A 16791-nucleotide genomic window follows, 5' to 3' on the forward strand; every position below is an offset into this window, starting at 1 on the left:
CACAGAATCGTGCATATCCGCCTGGGGAAGCCCGCTCCGGGCAGAATTAGACCGAGGCACTCAAACTATGGAACTTGAGCTTCGCGACAACGCGATGTTCTCGTAAAGCCATTGAATCATCAGACGCGTCCCATAAAAAGAACTTTGTTTGCATGTTCAGTGATATGACGAACTCGTGATGCCCCTTTCCCTCACCGTATCTCAATTATTCAGTCCCAATTGTCAAATCGCCAGATTCAGCCATGCCTCTTCCCATCCAGATTGCGTATAAGCCCATCGGTAAGCCTGAGATCGGCACCAATAACTACCAAGGCTTCACCCCAGGTCGGACCGAAGTCCTGCCTAAAGGTTGGAACGGCTACAATGCAAAGCCCCTTGAGAGCGACATTCGAATCGATCACGATGTCGAGATCAAAGTTAGAGACGGGTGTAGACTCTACATTGACGTATACCGCCCAGCGGACAGCACCGAGAAGATCCCCGCCATTGTTGGCTGGTCACCCTACGGCAAAAAGTACAGCGCACTTACCATGCTCCCGATGACGCCATGGTCCTGCTGCGTGAAGAAGAGCGACCTCAGCGGCCTGGAGAAGTTCGAGGGTCTCGATCCGCAGCGGTGGTGCCCCAAGGGGTACGCGATCATAAGCGTCGATAGCAGAGGCGCTGGCAACAGCGACGGTCAAGTCCCAATTATGGGTTTGCAGGATGCCGAGGACGCTTACGATGTTATCGAGGCTATTGCAAAGTTCGACTGGTGCAACGGAAGCGTTGGTATGGCGGGCAACTCTGCGCTTGCTATTGCTCAATGGCATGTCGCTGCTCTGAACCCTCCATCCCTCAAAGCCATTGCACCATGGGAGGCGAGTGGTGATCTATTCCGCGAGCAGTTCGTCCGAGGTGGCATTTTCTCCATGAGCAACTTCGATCTTATCACCAGTCTCATCATTAAAGGCACCTCAGGTGTAGAGGACTTTGCGGAAATGTACCGCAGAAGTCCCCTGTCAAATATCTGGTGGGAGGACAAGCGCGCAAATATGAAGGCTATCAAGATCCCGGCCTACATCTCCGGGTCTGACTTTAGTTCTATCCACACAATGGGTAGCATCAGAGGTTTTATGGAACTGGATACTTCCGACAAATGGATACGATGGAGCGCTTGGCAGGAGTGGTTTGATCTGTATAGCGTGCCAGAGACAAACGAGGATTTGGCGGTAAGTCTCCCATTCCTTTTCAAAGCACCTTGTCAGGCATCATGCTAATCATAGCTTAAGAAATTCTTTGACAGGTATCTCAAGGGCATCGAAAACGACTGGGAGAAGACCCCCAAGGTGCGGTGGACATCATTGAAATTCGGCGATCGAGAGCCAGAAAGCGACATCAATTTCGAAGACTTTCCTCCACCGAACACCGATTACAAGACCTTCTATCTCGATAACGAGAAACTGTCCGAGTCTGCTCCTTCGCATTCCTCAAAAGTGTCTTACAACTCCGAAGATGGCAACTCGCTTGTCAAGTTTACCTACACTTTCGACAAACCATCACGCCTCATTGGCATTCCGAAGGCAGTCTTGTACATGTCTTGTCCTTCACACGACGACATGAACGTGTTTGTAAACGTCAGAAAACTTGATAAGGACGGAAACCCAATGATGCATCTCTGCTTCCCATTTTGGGCTGCACCAGTCAAGTCCATCCACGACATCCCTAAGAAGGAGCAGAGTAGCACAAATTTGCACCTCGGCTCGGTCGGTCAACTGAGAGCATCTCACCGAAACACTGATCCGGAGCGATCGATGCATCCTCAATTCCCCTTCCACCCCCACGACAGGGAGGATAAGATCCCGCCTGGCACCATTGTGGAGTTGGAGATCGGCATCTGGGCCATGGGCGTGGACTATGAGGCGGATGAATCTGTTCAGGTGCAGATCGGCGGTCAGTTCCCCTCCATCGCTGAGTACAAGGCATTTTCGACTGAGCGGCCGGATTATGAGAGGAACAAGGGCGAACATTTCATTCACTGTGGGCCAGAGCATCAGAGTCGCATTATCCTTCCTTTCATTCCATCAAAGTCTTCTTAGAGCTAGGTAACTGCAGCACAACAGCAGATGTCATAATGGAGACTGATGAAGTTTCCAATCTCCTTCGAGAACCATCCTAAATCCCACATGCAAGTTCGAGTGACCCATGTCCAGCAGTACGTCGTTGCTTACCTTCCCTTGAAGTGAAAGTCGTGGATGCCATCTAAGTACGACTTTCCCAAAATAACCAAAACTTTGCAAATGTTCGAAGTTACAGCACTGTCAATCTTTATGGCTTTGAGTTGCTGAAAGCGTTACCACGTCGGATGTTAGCTAGGGAATTCGAGTGGCCCCAAGTTCAATCAGATGCTCCGCGATTCTTTTCCTCCACACCCTCGATTTGTTCAGTCAAAAAAATAGGTAAGCAGAAAGGAGAAGCCAATATTAGTAAATATCACTTATTATTGTTGGATTCTTCACTCAGGTCCACTTTCGATTACACTCAAAGTACACATGGACCACCTAACTGTCATTCAACCTGCCGCCAAATCAAGGCCCACACAATATGGGACTGATGCTGGAGACTACGGGACCCAGTGATCAACCCAAAGATCCCGGCGAAAGGATTTCACCCATGCTAATGATTGTATGAAGGGGTTGTCGTGGTGTTTGCAATGGACCACTTCGAGACCATTTCTCTGATCTGGGTGCCCCAGATGAAGACAAAGATTCCAGCAGCGCCGATACCTGCCGTAAGAGCTCCATAAATACCGAATGCACCATCGTATCCCATTGAGGCGATGAAAGGTGTCACTCCATAGCTCGTTCCGAAAGAGATGACGCCGCGCATAGCGCAGATGATGACCAGCACCGGGCCAGACCGCGTCGGGTACGCATCGAGAGCATAGGTGATACCGACTTGGTTTGCTCCGACAAATCCGAAGTAGTAGGCATTAAGAGCGAACACAATGGCAAACCAGTGATATCTATCGGGGTGCTCAGCTGCCTGGCCGTAGATCACGGCCGCGAGCGTACCGACAATGACGGGAATGATGAGAGGGATCAGTCGGTATTCTGCTTTGTGAACACCGCCGTTCCTTCGAGCGAAGAACTTAATGACCCAGTCTGATCCTCGACCCAGAAGTGGCAAGGCAAGGAATGCGACGACAATTTGACCGGTCAGGGCGAAACTGACGACTGATGATTTCCAGTTGTAGGGGGCATTCTGCAGGATCCCGCCATAGGTGGTACCAAGAGCGATGTTGACGCCGCTAGGAAGGAGATTAAGTTAGTGACAGTACACTGAAACTTTATGGAATGGGGTATTGGCCGTTGCCAGGGCTGCGTCTTACATCGTCAGGCCATTGAGCAGAAGTGCCCACATCATGTCAGGAAAGAAGGTAACGAGAGCCATGCCAGTGCAGCATTGCCAACCTTCTTTCCAATCGGCCTTTTGGGTGAAAAGACGGAGGTCGGACGCGAAGGTGCGAGGCTTGAAGTTGACGAAGTCAAGCTGACGGGGTTCCGTGGTAGTCTTACGGGTCAGCATCTCCGTATACACTCCAGTGGTGTCGTCGACTCCAGGACTAGCAGTTGTGACAAAGTGCGAGACCTGGGCAGTCTGGCCTTGGTATGCTGCCAGCGGCCGGTCATACTTTGTCTCAGGTACCATGAAGACCGCAAAGATGAAAGTGATGGCGGCAAAACCTGAGCCCAGGAAGTACCAGCCAGACGACCCAATGCCAGCGGCTATGTAGGAAGTAAGAAGGGAGTAGACAGCGCTGAGAGTTGACTGCCAAAGCGTGAACCACATGAGACACCGGGCACGCTCGTGAAGAAAGTGAACCTCTTGTACCATTAGCGGGCAGAGAGCTTCACTCTGACCAGCTGCCAGGCCAAGGACCATACGAGCAACGAGGTGAGAGGTATAGCCTTTCTGAACACCGCAGAGGATGGAACCTATGACGGCCAAGGCACAAGACCCGAGGAAAACCGGACGGCGGCCTACTGCAAGTGCAAGAGGCATTCCAATGAGGTTTCCAAGTCCCATAAACAAGGAGGGATAAGTCATGAGATGGGAAATATCGTCATATCCTCTGCCTTCGGCTGCATATTCAGGGATAAACTCTCCGAGAAGAGCTCCAAGGCCGGAGACTTGGACGAGACCAACAGCAGCAAAAGTCGCACAAGTCATCGTAATTATCTATTCAAGGATTCCCAACATCAGTCATCGCTTTTACACGGAATATGAGTGTCGGATTCTTGAAAGGTGACTAACCCATTTTCGAAGTGGGCTTAAGTTGAGGGGATCTGAGTTGTTGAGGCGAATGATTAGCAGGAAGCACTTGGGTTATCAGGAGACTTTGATAATCCGCAGGCTCACCGCGTGGATCCGAACTTGGCGTTGGGATAAGATAGGTAACATCTCCGTCGGCAAGTTGTACATTTGCCTTGAAGCTGCCATCGTCGAGTTGAGGCTTCTGGGGGAAGTCAGAGGCGGACTCCACCCTTTCTTCGGTGATCTTGTTGTCTATCTCGCCCATGTTGAAGCGATCGTCTTGAATAGTTAGTAGCGGAACTTGGGTTTTTGGTTCGGAACTGAAAGACTGCTGTCCTCTGTCCTCTATCAAGGACGAAGAACTGTTGTTTGTGGAACTATTGTTGTCGTGAAAGTTGAATTGATGCCACGGGAGGCAGGTCATATTTCTGTAAAATAGACACCCTGACAAACATCTGTGGTATCATTCGTCAATCTCGGATTCGTATCAACTCCCTCGCTTCTGTGTTCTTCTACCCTTGGCAGACTATTCGGCACCCCCAGATTCAACCCCAGATTCAGTGTTGGGGTTGACAGTCTGGGGTACAGGAGAGGGGCCCCGGCTTGGTCATTTACTAGGTCGTTTGCTTCGGCAGAGTGCTATCGCTCAGCTTCGTGCGGGGAAGCCTACGCGAACAGGGAAGTCCTCAGCCACAACGAGGGATGTGACAACCTAGAGCGCTCCGGAATTGGAGTCTTCGGCTCAATATCCGTGCCGTTGTGTCTATGTAGTTGTTATCTTCGGTTCGGAGTCTATGAATGCTGCTCAGCTATCGTTTCCCTTCGAGATCGAAGCGGTATACGTTATCGGCTTGATTTGACCCGTATCTTCAAACCAACACTTTTCTGGGACCCGAGTGCTGGCCAACCCGAATCGCGAACTCGGTCTTTGAACCGAAATCCCATTGTCCATGGCACTCGGATAGCCGGTTCTCTTTCGGGTGCAGTTTGATAATGTTATGTCTAGACAATACTGCCTATCTCATCTCACCGCCTGGGCGCTAGATATTGCTCTCGGGGAAGATTATGTCTCTAAACAAGTATGTCCATGGATACGAGGTGTTGAGTTCTCTTGAGGGTGATAGTCCCGGAACAAAGCTCATTGCTCCGTTCTATATCGGCATTGCTCAAGTGGCCTGTAGAGTGACTACGTAGCGCCAATCGATACATGCATGAAATGAAGTAGCTCAGGCATGACCTTCCCGCTGTCATTCGCGACACATTGCCGATATGCGGAGCTGTTGTAGTAAGTAATGGCGTCACCTTGAGGCGCAGTTGAGAAACCTTGAAGAACAACGATTGTGGCATTATGCATGTCAACGAAGGTAAGAATACAGTATCCTAGGCCCTTTCTCCGAGTATTGCACTTCCCATCAACCAACAAATACCTTGAGCATTCACAATCATACCCGGATGTAAGGAATACCTGTAAGTCTGAAAGCTCTCTCACTCAACTTCTTGTCGTTCAATGGACTCTCCCTAACAATGTGGTCTGGCTTTCCATTTCGGGTGGCGGTGTTGGACCCCGTGTGACGAGCGTTGGGCCAATGGGTGGTACCCAGTCGAGCTGTAGAGGAACATATTGTCAGCTCCATCTCTTTTTTTGAGATACACCCAGGATCAAGAACTTACAGTCATATGCGGCTTTCTTTCGCACAAGATCTTCTTGGGTAGCATCTGTGACAGGCATGAAGCAAGTGTACACAGCCATTCGATCAATCTTCCCCTTGACGGGGACATTGTAGTGCGCAGTGCGCGAATCCCAGACAATCAAGTCACCAGGGTCAGCGCAAACCTTGATCCACTCTCCGCCGTGCTCCTTCAGCCATTCCATGCCGCGATCAGTGAAGCCATACCACTCTTTGGTCCAGGCTGGGATACGCGGCTCGTCCTTGAGGTCTTTGTGGAACTGTGCACTCAGATTGTGAGAGCCCTTACAGACGATGAGACCACCATCATCGGGGCCGCAGGGGTGGAGGTTGACGAGACCTTGAAGGCAGCGGAATCCAGGCTTCTCAGGGTCTTGATCTTGATGGGGCCAGGGCTTGTTTTCGGGAAGGTTTGTGCGATTCGCGAAGCCATAGTTGATGACATCGAAGGAGACAAGGAGGTCCTCAGTGCCGTAGACCTTCTCAAATGCACCAACTACGCCGGGTTCACTGCGGATATCCCAGACAAAGTCTTCGTGGCAGGCCCCGTAGGCCATCAGCATACCCTTTTCATTGATGACCGGCAGCTTGTCGGGATGAACGGTCGATGGATCGTTTCGATCATAGCCAAGGCCGCTAGAACCAGTCAGATTCCTGCAGCTAGACCAAGAAGATCAACATAGAACTTACAATGACTCCAGAAGCCCGTACATCTTGTCCGCATAGCCGTCGGCGCGCTCTCTTGGGATAGCAGCCTTGATCACGGCATATCCGTCTCTGAGAAGGTCATCACGCCAATCGCCGTAGGACGGGTCCTGGCCATCCATCTTCATTCTGCCATCATCAATGGTCTTGATTGCAGCGCTGGGCTGCTCCGTAATTGAGACAGTCGTAGTAGCCATTGTCAAAGATTGCCAAATTTGGAAGGCTTAGAGTCAGTGCAGCGAAGCTGAAGGATGATTTGTTTCAGTCTTTGGTGCTATCACAAGTTGCAAGCTGTAGGTCTATTTGACTTTTGCCTGTTCAAACGACGTTGCCACCACGATCACAATCTAGCTAACATAAGCTGTGTCTTGCACCCCTGCAAAGATTTCCGAGGTTCTGGGCCGGGTGTGCTGATCACGTTCCGGATGGGCACTGCGATCGAGCCCCTCGGTTCGGTTCGCCGCTCGGTTCGGCTCCCTAAAGTTGGCCAACTGGGGCAGATACGTCCCCCAACCCCAGACACATCTGCCTTCTTTTCCAGTTCACCTGGGTTAAGGGTCCAAAGGCAGCTAGGTATCGGAAAGTGGATGGGCTGAACTCGCGGCTATGCCTTCGGGATAGGCAAAGCACCAATGTGACTGGCGGTCTTGTCCGAAGAGGGTCTTAGCTTCCGATCACAGCTCATCTCGCACATGCCAATGCCGCAGTAATACTTGATCCCCTGCGCCGATGCAAAGCCTTGAGGGTTGCATACTATTGACGTCCATCATTTTCTTCCATTCGTGTCAGAGTCATTAGTAATCCTCGTCGCGATGTCTGCCTCAAACGAAAGCAATTTGTTCAACATCATCGTGGTTGGTGGTGGCATCGCAGGATTATCCGCGGTAAGCAATTGTAGAAGCAGACGAAACTGCGCTCTGACTAACTGCCACAGGCGATTGCGTTGAGAGGGTCAAATCGAAAGATAATTGTTCTGGAGCAGAGTCGCCTCAACCGAGAGATCGGCGCCACAATATCGTGAGATCGTCCGCCCCGTGCATCTTTGAGGCATATGCTCTTCTAGAGACGAAGTGGACTAACAGGAATTCTCAGTCTCCAGCCAAATGCGTCAAAGTAAGTCATGAACCATAGATCAAGCGAGGTATTGCCCTCCGCGTAAGGTAGCTGACGTTTGTAGAATTGTCGAGAAACAATGGGACCTCGAAGAAGGCCTTGCGAAGACGGGGTCTATGGCCGACAAAGCTGTAAGGTCAAGGCAGGAAGCCTGATGAGGATGTCAACTGACAGGTATTTTCCAGTTTCGGATTTACAACACAGAAGGAAAACTACATGCAGAGATTCCCTTTCACTTGAAGAAGAGCTATGGCGCTGTAGGTGCACCGTCATTGCTTCTGACACGCCATGATCTGAATCACTGACAATGATGCAGGAGAGAATGATCTATCATCGGTAAGCACTGATGACAAAAACCATTTCACTACTAAGCTGACTTCGAAGTGTCGATTTGCATGATGCTCTAAAATCTGCAGCAACGCGAAACGATGGAAACATGGATTCTGTCGAGATCCGAACGGGCTGCGTAGTCCGGAAATGCGACCCAGAGGCCGGAACCGTCGCACTCGAGTCCGGGGAAGTGCTTTCTGCAGACCTCATTGTTGGAGCTGATGGGATGTAAGTTAAGTTTACCGCGAAATCAGAGGGTCGTATTCCTAATTCCGTCGTAGCAAGAGCGTTCTTCGACAATCGATCATCGGAAAGGAAGCCCCCGCGATACCAACTGGACTCTCCGGTAAGCAGGCGACTGTATCAAGAAGACACCGTGTATCCAACGTCGATGCTGACGATAAATCGATTTAATCAGCATACCGACTAGTGATTGACAGCTCCGAGTTAGAGCAAGACAAAGATTTCACATCCGTGATAGATCCGAGGGAGTCGTTCACCACTATGATTATGGGCCATGATAGACGTATCATCATGGGCCCCGCGAGGAACGGAGCAATCTACAGCATTGTAGCTCTAGTACCAGATGGTAAACAGCGTATTCCTCAAGCCAAAGTAAATTCGTGGCTTACTCAATATTACAGACCAAATGCAGGAAAATGCCGAAGGGAAGTCGTGGACCACCAAGGGTAGTCCCGATAAGCTCAGGGAAACATTTGACGTTTTTCCAAAATGGGCCAAGGCTGTTTTCAAGAACTGCACAGAAGTTGGATTGTGGCAGCTTCGCGACCTAGTAAGGCTAGAGCCCAATCGAATATTTGGAGTAAAAGATCTGACACTCGTTTAGGACCCTTTGGATACTTGGTACTGCAAACGTGCAATTATTATCGGTGATGCCGCGCATCCGATGCTGCCGACTCAAGGACAGGGGGCCAGTCAGGCAATCGAGGATGCAGAGGCTCTAGGAGCCATCTTTTCAGACATCAAGGAAAAGCCGACCCGATCGCAGATTACAGAGAGACTGAAGGTGACAATCCTATTAGCCATTGATGTTGAGGCTCAGTGGCTAACATTTCAACAGATAGTATTCGACTGTCGGTACGAGAGGGCCACACTCATCCAAGGCTACAGTAGAGAGTCCGGAAAGCCTGCGACAGACAAGGGCAACAACAAGATCAAGATGTCAGTTATTAGAATTGAGCAAGTGATTCTGTCGCTAATAATCACAGGAATCCGGCTGAGTTCATGGACTATAATTGTACCTACAATGGCGCAAAAGACTGGATTGAGCGACAGGCCAAGGCGAAGATATTGGCTGAAGTTGAAGAGTCGAAGGGTACCGCGCCAATCTCCATTGTGACGAAACAGATGGCTGCAATTGCTCTGGGCAGTAAATGAAAGATGTTGATCGGTACTCCAAAGAAGAAGCATTGAATGTAAGAGACAAGGATGGTATGAGTCTTGGATATTGCCACTCTATCGTAATTGGGCCTGTCGAGCATATGAAATCGCAGTCATCATGGCGTTCAAAATCTGCCCAATTGCAGCATCAACCTGTAGACAATCTCGCAAGATACTTACCTCTGAGTCATTCCCGACGTTGCAATTGAGCTCGTTGCTGGTCCTCAGCCACCATTGTGCGAATTGAGGATAAAAATTTGTTGACCTTTTCCCCTAGTCATGCCAGTCTAACTCGCGGTGGTCGTAATTTATTTTGGCCTCAGTGGCTCTGTGTCCCGCAGTCAAGAATGCCCACCGTTATACGAGCACCTTGAACGTCGACATTTCCAACGTATCGGGGCCCGAATGTTCCGTTACGCGATGATGAGAAGTGAATCATACTGGGCCGGAGAGATGAGTCAGACGCGGCCCGAGGCTTAGTTTCAAGGTGAAGAAAAGTGGATTGGACCACGGCACTTCAGTAAAGCCTACAATCCCATTCCGGGTAGATCGTAAATGTCTATGGGGAAAATTATCAGCGCTACCGATGCGGCGATGAACTCAAGGCATCTACCGGTACGGCAGTGTTACACAGGGTAAGATGTCATAGCGTCAGATTTTTGGTGCACAGCACGGTTATCCCCGGGAAACCTTAAGTAAAGAGTAGACTACAAAAAAATGTTTCTCATCAACTACTTAAGACAGAGAGTGAGTTGCCAATGTTTAGTTTGAGTTTCACTCTCATCTTTATCGACTCCTTCACGATGATCTCCCCTTCACAAGCCTCGCAGGCCCTGCACTACGGCTGTGCCCTGAGCGCCGTGCTCATCGGCCTTTCGGCTTCAGTTCAGTCAGGCCAAGCCAAGAGGAAACACACATCAACGAAAGATTACAAACATCGCCGATCAAAACCCGAGAAAGTTGCGAAACTCATCGTCATTCTTACATACGTCTCTGAACTAGTTGCTGCAACATTTCAGCCCGGCGCTTTCAATGAGGAGCAAGCTCACATTATCCACGTCTTGCTGTCAACTCTCGCGTGGATAGCGCTTTGTTCTAATGGGAATGTGCCAAGACTTTTGCTCGGCGCCTGCACTGCAACATTCTTGCTCGAGATTCCTCTGCTGGTTCTCAATGTTCGTGGACGATCATTTTCTACCCCCGACGTTGTTTGTCTTGTTTGCCAAGGAGCTCGAATCTTTGTCATTGCCGGTTTAGTTTTGGTTGCTTTGGCCAGCACTACCAATCAGGGCGGTAGCAGCGGAGCCTGCTCAGCAGAAAGTCAACCTTTCCTTGGATCGCATGAACAAGAAGGGCCTGCAGACTATGGAACCGAACGCTTCAGGGATGATACCGATACCGAGATCGCCAGTGATGGCTCCGAAGACGAAGATACAGACGATGACGACGACGATAGTGCCAGCATCAAGCGTCGACGAGCCAAGAGACTAGAAGAGACGGGCGGATGGCTGGGATATTTGAAAGACTTCAAAATTTTTGTCCCGCTTCTGATACCCAGAAACGACAGAAAAGTTCAACTTTCAATTGTTCTCTGCCTCCTGTGCATAGCAGGTGGAAGAGCAATGATCATCCTGATCCCCCGTCAACTCGGCATCGTCACAGACAAAATCCTGGCGAAAGAAGCACCGTACGGTGCACTGGCCATATGGTTGCTTCTAAGTCTCATCAGTGGCGAGTCGGGTCTGGGTTTGATTGAAGCACTCGCGAAAATCCCCATCAAGCAGTTTTCATACAGACAGATCACCAATGCCGCCTTCAGTCACGTCATGAACCTCCCCATGGAGTTCCACGCTGAGAGAGACTCTGCAGAAGTCATGAAGGCCATTGAGCAGGGTGGAGCTCTTAGCAATCTGCTCGAAACCGCCGTTATTGACATATTGCCGACAGTTGCGGACATGTTCATCGCACTCTGGTTCCTGTACTGGAAATTCAACGCCTACGTCTCTTTGGCTATGCTTGTGGCTTCTGTGGCTTTCACAACCTTGGAGGTCGTTACTTCAAACATGAACCTTGCGAATCGCAGGGCGTCAAGCAAAGCTGAAAGAGAGGAAGCGAGAATCATGCACCAGGCTGTTCAAGGATGGCAGACCGTCACGTATTTCAACATGTTCAATTTCGAGAAGCGCCGCTTCGGCCAGGCTGTAGACTCGCAACTCGCCGCTAGCCGTCGATATGGAGTCGGCGATGCTTTCATTCAGGCTCTCCTGGAGGCGACCGTGCCAGTGACATTTTTTGTGCTAGCATGCCTGGTACTGTATGAGATCACCAACGGCCGAGCTTCCCCTGGAGATTTTGTGTTGCTCTTAACATACTGGGAGTATCTGGTCTGGCCCCTCAAATTCCTCTCACACAATTACCGGTACTTGATGTCAGACTTGGTGGATGCCGAACGCCTTCTCAATCTACTACTGACCAAGTCAACCATCGTCGAAAGGGAGAACGCCAAGAACCTCACGCCCGTCAAAGGCCACGTCGCATTTGAGAATGTCGGCTTTGCCTACGATCCGAGGAGACAGACTATTGAACAGCTGGACGTGTCAGCAGCACCAGGAAAGACTATCGCCTTGGTCGGAGAGACGGGCGCTGGAAAGTCATCAATCATGAAATTGCTGCTGCGGTTTTACGATGTCACAAGCGGTCGTATCACCATTGACGGCCAAGACATTCGCGACGTCACTCTCACATCGCTTCGCGAAGCCCTTGGGGTTGTTCCGCAGGACCCCTTGCTGTTTAACGCATCCGTCATGGAAAATTTGCGTTACGCACGGCCATCTGCGACAGACGAAGACGTTTTCGAGGCATGTCGGGCTGCTGCGATCCACGATCGGATCCTGAGTTTCGCCGACGGCTACGAGAGCAAGGTTGGCGAGCAGGGGGTCAAACTTTCCGGCGGTGAAATCCAGAGACTTGCCATTGCGCGGGTATTTCTAAAGGATCCGCCCATTCTGATTCTCGACGAGGCGACGAGTGCGGTTGATACGATGACTGAGGCGAATATTCAGCATGCTTTGGAGACTTTGAAGAGTGGCAGGACGACGTTTGTTATTGCGCACAGACTCTCAACGGTTGTCAACTCGGACAAGATTGTGGTCATACACGACGGTAGAGTGGTTGAAAGTGGTACGCACGAAGAATTGTTGGCGCAAGGTAACAGATACAAGGACTTGTGGACGAGACAAGTTGGTGGTGCTTCAGAGAGGAACAGGATATGACAAGGTTCGTGTTTAGGTTTCCTTCTTTTCTGATTTTGATAAGCGTTTTAGTGTTTTTGGCCATTCTTCGATTGGGATCTGGGCCATTGGTGGCTGCCTCGTCGTTGCCAAATTAGACATTGCTCGGGACCGTAGAAACTCGAGAATCAGAGTACGTTTTCAGGTTAAGCTCGATGAGGAGCATTTTCACATTTGGCTGTCTTAATGACTCCAACAATGGTGGCCTTTGGGGCACGCAACGATGTACCGGTACTAGGTTTTAGTGATTTGGAGCGCAAATCCCCTACTAGCCCTTGAGTGGCGTGGATCGATCGGACGGTTAGGGGGGCTTGCGCTTAGATCGACAGGGACTGCGAATGCCGTCATCAAGAGAGATGGCTTCTGTGTCGGACAACAACACTTATAAAATTGTCCGTGAGAACTTATGAATGAGACATGTTGGAGACCTGACCTAGCATGAGAAGATCAGCAAATTTGGAACTGTTTCCCAGTCATATCACGCAGATGCGCGTAGGGGTCTGTCTCGCACGATTATACCTTCTCCTGAGACCCGCCTAGACCAGAACAAGTTTTAACACCAGTCCCATAAACAGGGCATCACTGTTAATCCCAACAACAATACGCACGCGATCAGCTACCCAGACAGAAAATCCCAGCTCTACATCGCCCAAAATAACGCACAATGACTCCGATTGCACACTTTCCGACGAGTTGAAAGCCAATATTTAGCGCAAGACGCGTCGGAAATCTTCATCAATCACAAAGAAAGTCACTGATAAGAAGACGCCAAAGTTTAAGAAGAAGAAGAACGAGAACAGGATTGTTGATTTCAAGGCAAACCCTGCTGACGATGAATTCGTCGGCTCACCGCCTTCAGCCCAAAAACTCTCTGGAAAGAGGTTTGCCGCCTGGTTTTAACATGCCCAGTCATCTCCATACCCCAACTTCCTCCAACCGACCCATGACGAATGTCAGGTCGCTTATATACCCCGGAAGGGCTTCATGGAGATGTGATTCGGGAACTCTATGCAGATCCAGATGTTCCAGCTCAAGAGTGCCTGTATGTGATGGATGCTTTGGTGATAGCTGCTCTCAGCCAGGCGACCAGTTGGAACAATGCCAAGCGTGCCATGAAGAACATGAAGGAGATGTGTACGGGTCCCTGTCCAACTGGGAGGGAATTGTGGAGGGCAGTATGGAGAGGTTAGTGGAGGCGCTGCGACCCGGCGGGATGCAGAGCAAGGAGACCAAGATTCCCATGCAGCTGTTGGACAAGTGGGATCTTCAGCACCCCTTCAATGCAAGCGATGAAGAAGTTGTCAAGGACGTGGTCGGCTACTGGGGTCTTGGATCCAATGGCGTGTTCTGTTTGATGCGCATCTGCCTGAATCAGGATGTCTTTGCTGTGGACACCCACACTTACCACATCACAGGTCTCTGGGGTTGAGACCACGTGATGCATTATGGGAGCTGGCGCAGGCCAGTCTAGATGCTCGAACGCCGAATGAGCTGAAGTTTGAGTTACACTCTCAGCCTATTGCCCACGCCCAGAAGTGCCCTGTCTGTCGAGGCAACGGAGACGGCAAAGCCCTTTGTGATTACCGAGTGCTCCTGCGTCAATGAATGGGAGAGGCCAAGGAGAGTATGGTAAATTTGTATGTAGTAGACTATCGTATCACCTCCTCAAATGACTATCTTTAACTCCGTTCAACATCGGCGCATCTGCTATCACAATTGACTACTCGTAACTCGGGAGATCAACACGGAAGGATGAGATAAGAGGCGGCTCACACGGAATGTAACCACCCTTTACCAAATGAGACGACTTCACTACCACCACTCTACCTGAATCTGGATGAAAACCCTTCCACTGTTACACCACATGCGTTTGATGACTCGGAAACCCAAGACGGACTTCGGGCCAGGTCAGCAATCCGCGTAACCCCCAGCGGGAAAAAGCAACTCGGTCAGACATTCCCATTCAAAAGACAAGCAAAGACTGGATGGAAAAGGGGCCGCCCCACATAATTGTCCTATAGCACTGTGAGGGCCGTGAATGGCGTCGACGCTTGGCCCGGCGCCAAAATTGCACTTTGGCCGCGCTCCAACTGGCCCGAAACGGACATCTGTGGACCATTTATGGCCGCGTCCAAGGGGTCCCACATCGGTCAATTTCGCCTCAAGCCCGATTATATGAGGCCGGGTCCGATCCGGAAGTTTTTCGCACTGTGACGGCGTGCATATTCCCTAGTCTATGACGGAAAGCCGCCGAGAAATGTGAGAACCCCTTGTGTGGGTGAACAATATGACGCACCGTGTCAATGCTGGGGCCTGATACGGGAAAGAGAAACAGACCAGAGATAGGCAAAGATGAGACTGATAGAGTCGATCTTAGTTGAGTAGAGACAGATAGGGAGAGGAAAGGATTTGCTACTTAAAGATGAGTGAGAACTCGCCTTCATGTCTTGTCTGAGCACACTCTTAAAGCATCTTCTTTTCTCATCTTCATTGACAATCATCACTTACATCCCAGCCAACAAGTCTTCATCATGAGCCCCTCGTTCTCAGCCCTCCGCCAGATTGGCATCTACAGAAATCTTCCAACCTTTGACGAGTCCGTTGAAGGTCTCACTGCCATCATTACCGGTGCCAATGGTATCTCCGGTTTCAACACGATGCGGGCTCTTTTGGATAGCCCTAAGCGGTGGAAGACCATCTTCTGTCTCTCTCGCCGTCCTCCCCCGGAAGAGATGATGAATCTCTTGTCTGCCGATGCTCGTTCCAGAATCGAGATTGTTACTTGTGACTTTCTCGATGAGCCTGCTTCGATTGCCAAGAGCATGAAAGAGGCTGGCGTGCGAGCTGATTACATCTTCTACTACTCCTATATCCATAAGCTCTGGACTGATGTCGATGGTCTTGTGGAAAGCAACGTTGCCCTCCTCAAGAACTTCCTCGAGGCGTTGGAGTTGGCGGACATCAAGCCAACTCGTTTCATTCTCCAGACCGGCGGCAAGAGCCATGGTGTGCACATTGGTCGCGGACGAACCCCCCTTCTCGAGTCTGACCCCCAGCCAAGACACCTGCAGCCCAACTTCTACTACCCGCAGGAGGACTTGCTCAGAGCCTTCTGCCAAAGGTATGGCACAGCATGGAACATCATCATGCCCTGCGCTATCATCGGAAGCTCGTCACAAGCGGGAATGAACATGTTCTACCTGTTCGGCATCTACGCTGCCGTGCAAGCACGCAAGGGTGAGCCTCTCGTTTTTGGAGGAGACTGGGAGGCGTGGCAGTATGAGACCTACCACGGCTCGGCACGAATGACTGGCTACCTGACCGAGTGGGCAGCCCTGAACAAAGACTGCGCCAACGAGAACTTCAACGCCCAGGACGGAGGCCCGCTGGTGTGGGAGCGCTTCTTCCCTGAGCTGGCTCGCTGGTTCGGTGTTGAGAAGGTGGTGCCCCCACCGGACGACGAGTCTGGCCTTGAGACGAAGATATCTGGAAAGTCGGGGAAGAAGGCGCCCCTCGGCTACGGCCCTCCTTTCTCTTCCAAGACGCGTTTCACTCTTGCCGACTGGGCAAAGGAGGAGGAGAATGCTGTTGCTTGGCGCGAGATCATGAAGGAGTCTGGAGGCAAGATCACGAATGACCCATTCGCGGACCCTGAGGCTTTCTCCATGTCTGAGTATGCGTACCTTCGGGCTGGAAGCCCTTGTATGAACAAGGCGAAACGGCTTGGGTGGACTGGATTCGTTGACACGACTGAGAGTCTCTTTGAGACGTTCCAAGAGTTGGGAGAACTCGGACTCTTGCCGCCGATGAAGGTGGACTCCGCTCGTCCTATGTGCTAAGACTTAGAGAATAGCAGGAGAAGGATGACTCTGGAGACAAGATTCAGAATAAGCAGATGAAATCACGTGTGACGAAGGGATTTGTATTGATTATTCGACCTTCATGAGCACTTCCGATGTACTTATGTT

At 50.6% G+C, this 16791-nt stretch overlaps 7 protein-coding genes across 7 annotated transcripts; 5 read left to right on the top strand and 2 right to left on the bottom strand.

Moving 5' to 3' along the window:
- Positions 1 to 242: 242 nt before the first annotated feature.
- CTAM01_14966 (X-Pro dipeptidyl-peptidase C-terminal non-catalytic domain-containing protein) lies at positions 243 to 2078 on the top strand (the record flags this gene model as incomplete). The annotated part of the gene is made up of 2 exons (XM_060530965.1): positions 243 to 1211; positions 1266 to 2078. The coding sequence occupies 2 exons, from the start codon at positions 243 to 245 to the stop codon at positions 2076 to 2078; spliced, it is 1782 nt and encodes a 593-aa protein (XP_060374439.1).
- A 577-nt stretch (positions 2079 to 2655) lies between these two features.
- Positions 2656 to 4561, bottom strand: CTAM01_14967 (major facilitator superfamily transporter; the record flags this gene model as incomplete). Its single annotated transcript, XM_060530966.1, has 4 exons — positions 2656 to 3289; positions 3371 to 4221; positions 4297 to 4328; positions 4402 to 4561. The coding sequence occupies 4 exons, from the start codon at positions 4559 to 4561 to the stop codon at positions 2656 to 2658; spliced, it is 1677 nt and encodes a 558-aa protein (XP_060374440.1).
- A 1177-nt stretch (positions 4562 to 5738) lies between these two features.
- CTAM01_14968 (phytanoyl-CoA dioxygenase) lies at positions 5739 to 6886 on the bottom strand (the record flags this gene model as incomplete). Its single annotated transcript, XM_060530967.1, has 3 exons — positions 5739 to 5902; positions 5968 to 6620; positions 6675 to 6886. The coding sequence occupies 3 exons, from the start codon at positions 6884 to 6886 to the stop codon at positions 5739 to 5741; spliced, it is 1029 nt and encodes a 342-aa protein (XP_060374441.1).
- A 615-nt stretch (positions 6887 to 7501) lies between these two features.
- CTAM01_14969 (uncharacterized protein) lies at positions 7502 to 9530 on the top strand (the record flags this gene model as incomplete). The annotated part of the gene is made up of 12 exons (XM_060530968.1): positions 7502 to 7573; positions 7624 to 7706; positions 7782 to 7802; positions 7867 to 7933; positions 7988 to 8059; positions 8119 to 8138; positions 8187 to 8360; positions 8414 to 8478; positions 8551 to 8721; positions 8777 to 8925; positions 8980 to 9314; positions 9362 to 9530. 12 exons carry the CDS (start codon positions 7502 to 7504, stop codon positions 9528 to 9530), a joined length of 1398 nt encoding a protein of 465 aa, XP_060374442.1.
- An 806-nt stretch (positions 9531 to 10336) lies between these two features.
- On the top strand, positions 10337 to 12805 carry CTAM01_14970 (ABC transporter; the record flags this gene model as incomplete). Its single annotated transcript, XM_060530969.1, has 1 exon — positions 10337 to 12805. One exon carries the CDS (start codon positions 10337 to 10339, stop codon positions 12803 to 12805), a length of 2469 nt encoding a protein of 822 aa, XP_060374443.1.
- Positions 12806 to 13843: 1038 nt separating this feature from the next.
- CTAM01_14971 (base excision DNA repair protein) lies at positions 13844 to 14252 on the top strand (the record flags this gene model as incomplete). Its single annotated transcript, XM_060530970.1, has 2 exons — positions 13844 to 13865; positions 13954 to 14252. The coding sequence occupies 2 exons, from the start codon at positions 13844 to 13846 to the stop codon at positions 14250 to 14252; spliced, it is 321 nt and encodes a 106-aa protein (XP_060374444.1).
- Positions 14253 to 15354: 1102 nt separating this feature from the next.
- On the top strand, positions 15355 to 16662 carry CTAM01_14972 (NAD dependent epimerase/dehydratase; the record flags this gene model as incomplete). Its single annotated transcript, XM_060530971.1, has 1 exon — positions 15355 to 16662. One exon carries the CDS (start codon positions 15355 to 15357, stop codon positions 16660 to 16662), a length of 1308 nt encoding a protein of 435 aa, XP_060374445.1.
- Between the last annotated feature and the right edge of the window lie 129 nt (positions 16663 to 16791).

Source organism: Colletotrichum tamarilloi, assembly GCF_030869305.1.
Source record: "Colletotrichum tamarilloi strain Tom-12 chromosome Unknown Scaffold_142.1, whole genome shotgun sequence".
Classification (NCBI taxonomy): domain Eukaryota; kingdom Fungi; phylum Ascomycota; class Sordariomycetes; order Glomerellales; family Glomerellaceae; genus Colletotrichum; species Colletotrichum tamarilloi.